Below are 10,501 nucleotides of genomic sequence, written 5' to 3'. Positions count from 1 at the left end.
TTAATACTTAGCATCAACTAAAAAGGAATGTAAATTCACAAAACTTAGAATTTGTCATGAGCAGCGCTTTTCTGATAAGGACCACTTGGGTTAAACAGCAGTTTTCGGTAAATAAGGGCCCCGTCGGCCATGCAGAACACCGAGGCCACCAGTCCAAACACCTGAAACAAAGACACAGTGTCACTACTGTGACCATGGACACACAGGTTTTAAGTGGTCTGCCCACCAACTTCCTCTCCTGCCAGGGCACTAGCAATGTTCCCTGCAGTGTCACCTAATACTAGAATGGGAAGAGACTGCGGAGATCATTTTATTCTTATTTCCAAGTTTCAGAAATACCTTCCTAGAATGAGGGAAAGGTAATTTAAGTGAGCAGAAACAGTACTGAAGCGGAGTTCCTGTCCTGGCTCAGTGGTTAACGAATCTGACTAGGAACCATGGGGTTGTGGGTTCGATCTCTGGCTTCCCTCAGTGGGTTAAGGATCCTGCATCGCTGTGGCTCTGGCATAGGCCAGCAGCTACAGCTCCAATTCGACCCCTACCCTGGGAACCTCCATATGCCGCAGGAGTGGCCCTAGAGAAGGCGAAAAGAAAAGAAACAGTACTGAGTGGTGTGGGCTCTGAAATAAATACGTGTGTGGACCTCTTGACTTGCTCCTGGACATGCTGTTTGTAAGCCGTATGGCTGATATTTAGTTACCGATCATTTCTTTTTTTTTTTTTTTTTTTTTTTTTTGTCTTTTGTCTTTTTTGTTGTTGTTGCTATTTCTTGGGCCGCTCCCGGGGCATATGGAGGTTCCCAGGCTAGGGGTCCAATCGGAGCTGTAGCCACCAGCCTACGCCAGAGCCACAGCAACAAGGGATCCGAGCCGCGTCTGCAACCTACACCACAGCTCACGGCAACGCTGGATCGTTAACCCACTGAGCAAGGGCAGGGACCGAACCCGCAACCTCATGGTTCCTAGTCGGATTCGTTAACCACTGCGCCACGACAGGAACTCCACTGATCATTTCTATCCCCAGTGTTCAATGGTTTGACTCTCTTACTGCAGCTCTACTGAAGAAAAGGTCAAGTGGCCTTGCAGAGTGGGAGTGAGGGGATGATCCAACATGAGCTCTCAAAGGCTGGGCGACATGCACTGAAGGGCTGGGACTCTCAATCGGCCTCAGGAAAGCAAACCTGAGGGAAAGGGCATAAACTAGACCATGGGCTCTGATGATGGCTATTTGAGAGCTGCTGTCTGGGCTGGAGAAAGGGGATCCCAGTACCTGTGTGCTATTTCACCAGCTCTATCCAACTGCCAGGAAGGCTGGCTTTCTGGCACAAGACACAGTGCCTTTTCCATCCTGAATCTCAAATGCAGCTTCCTAGGTTCTGACCACAGTAAGTACCCCTTACCCATGCTTTCATGACTCTGGTACCCAGCATGTTGCTGGTTCCTCCACCTGGAACCATCCCCCTTTTCTCAAACCCTTTATTCCTGGCAAACTGGGATTCCACTGTCAGAAGAGGTAGTTGCTTCCTCTTTTCTGTGCCCCACAGAACTCTGTTAACAACTTAAATATAGCTGTTTGCATGTTTGTCTCCTGTATTAGGCTCTAAGCAACTTGAAAGCTCATGTTCTAGTCCAGAGCTATCCAAAAGAAATATAATGTGAATCACCAATGTAAGCCATGTAATTAACTTAAAATTTCCTAATAGCCATGTTACAAAGTGAAAGAAAAAAAACAGTGAAATTAATTTTAATAGCATATTTTATTTAGCCTGATATATCCAAAATAGTATAATTTTAATATGCCATCAATAGAATAAAGGTATAACTAAAGTATTCTGTGTTCTTTTAGGGGGTGGTGTTAAATCTTTGAAATCCAGTGTGGATTTTACAGTGAAAGCTCATCTCAGTGCAGACCAGCCCCACATTTCCAGTGTTCCGTAGTCACCTGTGGCTTACGGCTCTAAACTTTGTCAGCACCTACCAAAGTGCACTTAAAGAATGAATCAGTCAATGAATGAGTAAATGAGTAAAAGAAAATCCTAGGCCTCATCCCTCTTTCTCAACAGTAGAGGGACGAGGTTATCTTTAGGGACAAGTGGGAGAAATTGCTGTTACAGCACCATCTCATTTGTGGAGCAATTCCCATCCCTTAGGAAGTTGCTTAGGGCCTAAGGGAGGAGTTGAGAAGCCATGGATTCTGAGCTATGTGGCTGCTTTTCCTTGGTGGCCCATACTATGAAAAGATGAGGAAGTAGGAGGGAGATTTATGTAATAAGAACCTCCTGATTCATTTCTCTCAGTCAGAACCTAGAAAAGCCAAATGATTTTGAACCACCTATAAGAAATCTCAGAAGACTGTCAGATGGAACGTAACTGAATGGCTTGGCCCTTTCGGTTGGTTTCAGCCTGCCTTCCACATTACACTGATTTGCTTCTCTTCAAGCAGTGTTCAGAATAATCCTTTAGCTGCAAGGCTTCCTGCCATCTTTTCCCCTTACAGTGACTCATCTTCTGTTATATCCCACCTGAAGCAGGATCTGGACAAGAAATAACTGAGCTCAGAGTAGTCTGTCTCACCTTAATTAGTGGGTTATATCCTTTTCTTGAAAAGGGAGAGCTGGGAAACTCATGCGTGATTTGTTCGTTTTTTGCTTACCATCAGGCTTCTGAGAGCGAAGTATTATAACTGATTCCAGTAGCTCTTCTCAGTCTAGTCCAGCCCTATGTTATGTATCTATGAGGAATCTGGGGGAATATCTTGGTTTGGTTAACTTCAACAGTAGTGTGAAATCATAATCCTTCACATAAATCAGGGCCTGGGTTCATACACAGAAGTAGGAAGCCACAAGGTGCTAGGTGCCGGCATAGGAGCCTCAAGGATGAATACAGTCTAGATGAATACAGTCTAGTTTCCTATTCTTGGGTCTATTTTTCAAGTAAATTTGAATGCTGATCAAACTTGAAGGGAGAAACCAGAAAGACCTTCACTTACCCCTCCAAGGACTATGTACGTTGTGGATTTTGGGATCAGTGCCAATATAGACACAGTTATCAAGAACACAGCTGTTACCAGTGAGTTGATAACATCCTGAAAACACAGAATAGAAAGGTCAGCTTTACATGAAGATCACACACACGCACAAAGAATCAGCTCCCTAAAGATCTCAAAAGTTCCATTTTATTAAACAAGATTTGTCTAGTTTAAAAAAGTAGTTTAATTTCGTTTTAGGAAATCAAACTGCTGCAGCAACACATATATTGTATTTGGTCTGCAATGATGCCTAATGGTTCTCCTAACCTATGATATACCAATCTTTTAACTCCCTAACAGGTTTTTGTTTTGTTTTCTTTTGTTTATAGAGCCATACCAGTAGCATATGAAAGCCCCCAGGTTAGGGGTTGATGGGATCTGCAGCTGCCGACCTATGCCACAGCCACAGCCCGAGCCACACTCACAGCCACGTGAGATCCGAGGCACGCCTTCGACTTGTACCACAGCTCACAGCCACGCCGGATACTTAACCCACTGAGCGCGTCCATCCTCATGGACACTAGTTGGGTTCATTACTGCTGAGCCACAGTGGGAACTCCCGAGGGTGGGCTTACTTTGTGGCACAGTTTTCTGTCCCTGGAGCACTTGAGGGGGACAGTCAGAGGAAGCCTGTTCTACAAACTGTGTTCGTTACTGCAGCTTTGGGACAGTGATACACATCACAAATCTGAGTGGAGATGACCAAGCCCTTTCCTCATCAGCGAAGGCAGTGGCCGTCAGACAGAAGTGTTTCCAAGTTACCTTTTCCCCACCTACAGGTTAATTGAAATCTTCAGCCATCGTTCTGTCCTTTGCTTTTGTTACAGTAAAAGAGCCACAGGCAACTTCTCCAACTGTGCTCTGTCCCCATTCCTGTCAGCCGCTCTGCAGGGACCTCTCTGCTCATTATCCTCCTCTGTTTGTCCCTGACCAGGTCTCCTCAACTCGGCGGTGGCCCCTCTCTTACAGCTGTCTCCTTGCCTGCTCAGTCCAACTACTCCCGCCGCTTTACTGTTATCTGTCTGCTCAAAGCAAACCATTCTGGGAAAGGTCACTGGAAGCCTCTACTGATACAGTCCCTAAATATATATATGTATTTTTTTGGGGGGGGGAGTCTCTCTTTAATCTCTGACGTCATTCACCACTCCCTTCTTCTCGATGTGCTCCCTCTCTTGGCTTCTGAGACGCGGGTCTGCCTGGCTCCTGTTCACCCCGATGCTCTTCTTTCCTCGGTTTGCCTGCGTCTTGCTCTGTTCTCTCTCCGGGGCCGTCCCAGAGCTCCCTCCCTGTCACAGCGTGATGACCGCCAATGAGCGTCAGACGCCAGCATCTCCCTCTGCCCAGCAATGAAAACCTTGTCTTTTTCGAACGGAACTCACGACACAGCGCTCTCCTGAGTCCTTCCTCCTGTCCTTCCTGTCTCATTCTTCTCTCTTTTTTTTTTTTTTTTTTTTTTTTGGCCACCCCCATGGCCTGTGGAAGTTCTTGGGCCAGGGGTCGAACCTGCTCCACAGCAGCGACCCAAGCTGCTGCAGGGACAACACCGGATCCTTAACCTATTGTGCCACAGGAGAACCGGATCCTTAACCTATTGTGCCACAGGAGAACTCACGTTCTCCTCTTGAAGTGTCACTTTCCCCTAATTTGCCTTCTGGCCAGTCCCGTCAGTCAGTTCTCATCAACTCTTTCCCTCCAGCAACTGCTTTAACCTTAATTCAGGCCTTTCTCATTGTCATGTCTGGATTAAGATAACCGACTTGTGGTCTCTCTCTGAGACCTACCTCTAGTTTTGTTCCTCTTCAAGCCACCCACCATCTCCTCAGACATCAGCTAATCACGTCACTCTCCTACTTAAAAACCTCCTAAAGCTTCCAGTGGCCTCTGGGTTGAAACGCAAGGCATTGGAAGCCTTGCACACTCTGACCTTGAGAGGCAGTAGCCTCTCAAACCTCCTCTTGTCCCCTCTCTTCTTCACAGCCACTCAGGTCCTTGAGGGTCCAGGTCTTTCTCCCCCAGACCCTAGCACACACTGCTCCCCTCCTGGCAAAGCCCTCTCAGCGCCGCGTCAGTGGGCTAACTACTGTCCTGCCTCCTGCCCTCAGCTCAGGCTGTTTCCCCTCCGCAAGCCTGTGAGGATGTGGTTCCCTTCCGTGGCAGGGAGCCTCCACACCAGCCGGCAGACGGCTGGCACAGCACCCCTCACACTGAATTGCTCACTCGTCTTGCTTTCTGGCTACACCAGTGGAAAGCTTCTCAAGTGCAAGATTTGAGTTTTGTTTTTTAAGAGAACCTGTGACAGAATCTGGGGATAGAGGATACTTAGTATTTGTTGGATAAGTGATTTCCTGAGATAAAGAGCAGAGAGGAATTTGGGTTTCATGGTGGCGTCATGATAACTTAGCTGAGTATACAGCACACTTTCTTTTCTTTTTTCTTTCTTTCTTTCTTTTTTTTAGGGCTGCACCCTCGACATATGGAAGTTCCCACGCTAGGGGTAGAATCAGAGGTACAGCTGCTCTGTAGCTGCTGGCCTGCGCCACAGCCACGGCCACGCAGATCCAAGCTGCATCTGTGACCTACACCACAGCTCATGGCAACGCCGGCTCCTTAACCCACTGAGCCAGGCCAGGGATTGAACCCTCATCCACATGGATTCTAGTCAGATTTGTTTCTGCTGTGCCATGATGGGAACTCCTCATAGGACCACTTCTAAGAATATGATATCAGTCAAGAGTGAAGGGCAGAGATGTGGAGACTGCTTTCAGAGTGCTCACATGGGCAATGCTCCCTCTCAGTGTGTTCTGTTACATTTTGAGCTCAGAGTTTATCACTGGGAGATGTAAGAAGCTCCAGTTTGGAGAAAAACGCTAAACCGTGTTAAGTTGTATTAACCTTGGAAAAGCAGAGAGTGAAGAGTAAGTCTACAACTTTTTGAGCACAAGATTAAGGGGACGTGGACCGGGGCCATCGTGTCCTTGGGGAAATCCTTGGAATAACTTGGCTTGATCCTTCCTGCCACTGCACGATGGTCCAGGCCCAGGGCCCGAAGAGGAAGGCCTTGCAATCTCTTCCCCTAGACCGCCCTCCAGTCAGGTCCAGCTCTGAAGTGTAGACCAAGGAGGCATTTGGAGAGGTGCTCTGAAGGCCCTCTCTGTCTCGTAGCTTTCCACCTGGGGGATTGTGTGTGATGCGCCTGAAATGCTCATCACTGGCCTTGCAAGGTGGTTCTAGAAGGTAGCACCTGCAGGCATGCATATGGTATGAGAATAGCTCTAAAGTCCTCTTTCCTTAATACAGGTCATCGGCTTGGATATCATCACTTTGGAAGCCAAGAGGATGTGACCATGCAGCTACCAGCAAAGCCACAGGGTACAAGGGCAGCAGGGGGTCTCAGAAAGGGGACCTGTGGAAATGGGGTTTGGGAGATAAGACTTGAGAGAGGACAGGTGAGGTCACTCAACTTTTCCTCAAACCAGCTTATAGTCCAAGCTGAAGGGCCAAGTTCCCCCTTAGCTAATATCGTCATCTTGCCTATTTTGAGAGGTTCCAGAACCAAGTGGGCAACTGTTCCACTGAACAATTATTCCTAATGCCATGAGTAAGGCCATATGCTACTAAATAAGGTTCTACAAGATGCGTTAAAATGCTTTAGCATTAATGAATACAGTCATTTTAAAGTAAGATAACGTTGTGCTTTATTCAGCCTCTCAAATTATTTTGATTTTCCATTTAGGGATCAGGGATCTGTAAGATGTTGATACTCGGGTATCTGCCTCCATCTCTCTTCCCCAATTTTGAGGCCATGGCAACATGCATTTAAAAGGGGAGTAAAGGTGAAGAATGCTCTATCATTTTATTAACCATGATCTCTAAATTTATTTTTCCTTTGAAGATCTACACCTAAGTGAATTCTCCATACAGAAGGGTCAGCCACATTTACTGATAGAAGGTGCTCGGTGGCTGCCCTGCTTCCTTGACAATCTCCCCTGGAGCACATTAGCAGAGGGTAGACTTCCTCCTCTCCAAGCCTGTGAGAGATTCCTTCAAAGCTTCAGAAAACTCGAGAACAGAGTTTATCAAAATATCTCACTATGGCAAGAAAAAGCAATTAACTTTAACGATGAAACTGAACACTTACAAGCAAAGGCCAAAATATACACTTCATTAATCGGTCAAGTCTGACTAAATACAAAAATATGAAAAAGAAAGTAACAGTGACTTCAAATCCAGTGATGGCAATGTATGGCTCTGGGGCTTGTGCGATGATAAAAAAGGTCATAGATGTCACAGTTAGCGCCTATGGGGAAAAAAAAAACATGATTTATGCAGGGATTACCAAATACAAGGTGAAGCTATAAAAATGATCATCTCTAAAATACCTAAGTAGGAATTCCCTGGTGGCTCACCAGGTTAAGGATCTGGCATTGTCACTGCTGTGGCTTGGGTCGCTGCTGTGGCACATCTGATCTCTGGCCCAGAAACTTGTGCATGCCTTGGGCCCCGGGCAAACAACAAAACAAAACGAAACTAGATAAATGGGTTTCTTCCAAACACACACACACACACACACACACACACACACACACACACACACACACACATCTAAAAGAGGTATGACTATAATGAATGGCTGTCAACTTCTCTTTGTGTTTTAGAAAACTAGGTGTCCCTCTCTGTTTTAAGTCTAACTAATTATTCCACTTGTATACCTAAAACTATCACTTCCCACCTCTGTCCTCTCCATCTTTTTCCAGTAAATCTCTCCTCCTCCTCTAGTTCCTTACCTCATCTTATAAACACATCTAACGTATCGTCTCTTAACACTCACACCCCCCTTCCTTTCATCCTGCTCCCCACAGAAATTCCTGTTTTCTGCTTCTCTCTGCTGAGAATGTACTGCCTTCCCAAGTGGCCATTTAATTATGGCAATTTTCCCAATGGAAAAATTTCCCTCATATTAAGCAGAACTGTTTCCTTGTAACTTAAAAAGGGTGGGGGGGCATGTGGAAGTTCTTTGGCCAGGGACTGAACCCTTGCCGCAGCACCGACAAGAGCCACAAAGTGACAACATCAGATCTTTTGCCCACTGAGCCACAAGGGAACTCCTCCCTGTCACTTTTAATTTTCCACCCCCTGTCCATATATGTCACCTTTTTAAAATTTAAAAATTATTTTCTCCTTTTTCTTTATTCTTCTTGAATTCCTTCAACATATTCTCCTATGACAATTTCCACTTTTCTTAAGAGCCAGGTAGCCTTCTTCCAAATGAGGATTCATTCTCTCCAAACCTCTGTCCAGAACTGGCTGCAAAGTTCCTGGCATGTCTGGCGCTCCAGAAACTGGCAGTTACATCATCCTTGCTCTGGACTGTATCAGCCTTGAGCTCTCTCACATCAAACTTCTGGGTTACAGTAAATAAACGCAGTATCCACCAAAATCCCTCAGTTTTTTTTGTTTTGTTTTGTTTTTTGTTTTTTTTTGTCTTTTGTTGTTGTTGTTATTGTTGTTGCTATTTCTTGGGCCACTCCCGCGGCATATGGAGGTTCCCAGGCCAGGGGTTGAATCGGAGCTGTAGCCACCGGCCTACGCCAGAGCCACAGCAACGCAGGATCCGAGCCGCGTCTGCAACCTACACCACAGCTCACGGCAACACCGGATCGTTAACCCACTGAGCAAGGGCAGGGACCGAACCCGCAACCTCATGGTTCCTAGTCGGATTCGTTAACCACTGCGCCACGACGGGAACTCCTTGTTTTGTTTTTTAACCTTACTGGTGTCTGAGTGGTACAACAGATGTGCCTTATCTGGTAACCTGGGTACCTGATTTGTGGGTCCAAGTGTAGGTACGTTTCTCTCCTTCTACATCCCCGCATCCCAACCCTGAGGGGTGCAGAGCACACCGCCTTGCCTCTGGGGAGGCCTCAATAGAAACAAGGTTGGAAGAGAGGACAGGGCATTCACTTTGCGCTTTGCACCCCTATCTCCCCGCGCGTGAGCGCGCTGGGACCCCGCCCCACGCCGTCCCCATCCCGCGCCCGCGCCCCCACCCTCACCAGCCGCAGCATCTTCACTTGCCCTTTCACGCTAAAACAGAAGGGGCGACTCTGCGCTTTAGGCTTCGGCGTTGGCATCGCGCCTGCAGACCCAGCAGCCGCGCTTCCTTATCAGTCTTCCTGCCCAGCGCACCGCTCTGCCAGGCTTCGCGTGGCGACTACAACGGCCACTGCGGCCACGCACTGCCCTTCTAGGCTTCCTGCCCTCGCGCGCTCCTGCCTCCTGCGTGTCTCGCCGTGGCCCGCGCTCTGCACTCATGCGCTTGCGCCGCTGGCGCTGGCGAGCCGCCAGACTCAGGCTTTGGCTGTGCTGAAAGCGAAGGCTCGAATGTGGTAAATGCAGAATCTGTGTGGTCTGAACCAGTAGCCTAGGCCTCATAGCCTATTCCTGCCCCAAGGGGAACCCAATCGGGTTTTGTGAACCTGTTTGTTCTGCATATTTTATTTTATTTTTAAGATTGAAGTTCCTCTTGTGGCTCAGAGGGTTAAGAACCAGACTAGTATCCATGAGGATGGGGGGTTTGATCCCTGGCCTCTCTCAGTGAGGTTAAGAATCCCATGTTGCCACAAGATGCTGTGTAGGCCTCCGATGTGGCTTGGCTCTGGCTTTGGTGTAGGCCAGAGGCTGCAGCTCAGATTGGACTCCTAGCCTGGGAACTTCTGTATGCTGCAGGTACGGCCCTAAAAAGAGAAGAAAAGAAAAAAAGATTATGTCTTGCTCTTTCCTTTTTTGTCTTTTTGGCCATGTGCTCTTGGGCTATGGAAGTTCCTGGACCAGTGATTGAACCCACATCACTGCCTCCCACTGGTGCTTGTTCTTTCATGGAACAGCCTGGGGCCCTTCAAATACTCAATTCAATTCCCTTTTATTGAGGGGGGAGTAGTGCCCACCACATGCTTGAGTTTGAATCCGAGCCACAGCAGTGACAATGCCAGATCCTTTAACTACTAGGCCACTAGGGAATTCCTCGATTCCTATTTTTCACATGTGCTTCTGTGAACCAGTAGTTCCATCATCTTGGAGCCTTTCTTTTTAGGGCAGTGACATATATGTGGATCCTTTTATGTGATTTAGATTCAGTGTTAAGTTGGCCGTCACCTCAGTCCTTTCAGAACATTGTGGATCTTGCCCATCTCACCTTCAGTCCTTGTCATTTAGTCCACTCTGACCAGCAGGTACCTCCAACAGCCTCATCCCAAGTGAGTCACAAAATGTTTTTTTTTTTAGGTCCACACCTGTGGCATATGGATGTTCCCAGGCTACGGGCCTAATCAGAGCCACAGCTGCCGGCCTACACCACAGCAACATCAGACCCGAGCCGCATCTACGACCTACAGGATAGCTCACCGGCAACACTGGATCCTTAACCCCCTGAGCAAGGCCAGGGATTGAACCTGCAACCTCATGATTCCTAGTCGGA

General features: G+C 47.4%; 1 protein-coding gene across 1 annotated transcript; it reads right to left on the bottom strand.

Annotated features, from left to right (window-relative positions):
* LOC110260934 (chemokine-like factor) lies at positions 6-9,315 on the bottom strand. The gene is made up of 4 exons (XM_021094004.1): positions 9,081-9,315; positions 7,166-7,324; positions 2,989-3,084; positions 6-161 (listed from the first exon to the last, which is right to left on the bottom strand). Exons 1-4 carry the CDS (start codon positions 9,156-9,158, stop codon positions 45-47), a joined length of 450 nt encoding a protein of 149 aa, XP_020949663.1. The 5' UTR covers positions 9,159-9,315; the 3' UTR covers positions 6-44.

The sequence above is a fragment of the Sus scrofa genome, chromosome 6, assembly GCF_000003025.6.
Source record: "Sus scrofa isolate TJ Tabasco breed Duroc chromosome 6, Sscrofa11.1, whole genome shotgun sequence".
NCBI lineage: Eukaryota > Metazoa > Chordata > Mammalia > Artiodactyla > Suidae > Sus > Sus scrofa.
This window is presented reverse-complemented; position numbering and strand designations above follow the sequence as displayed.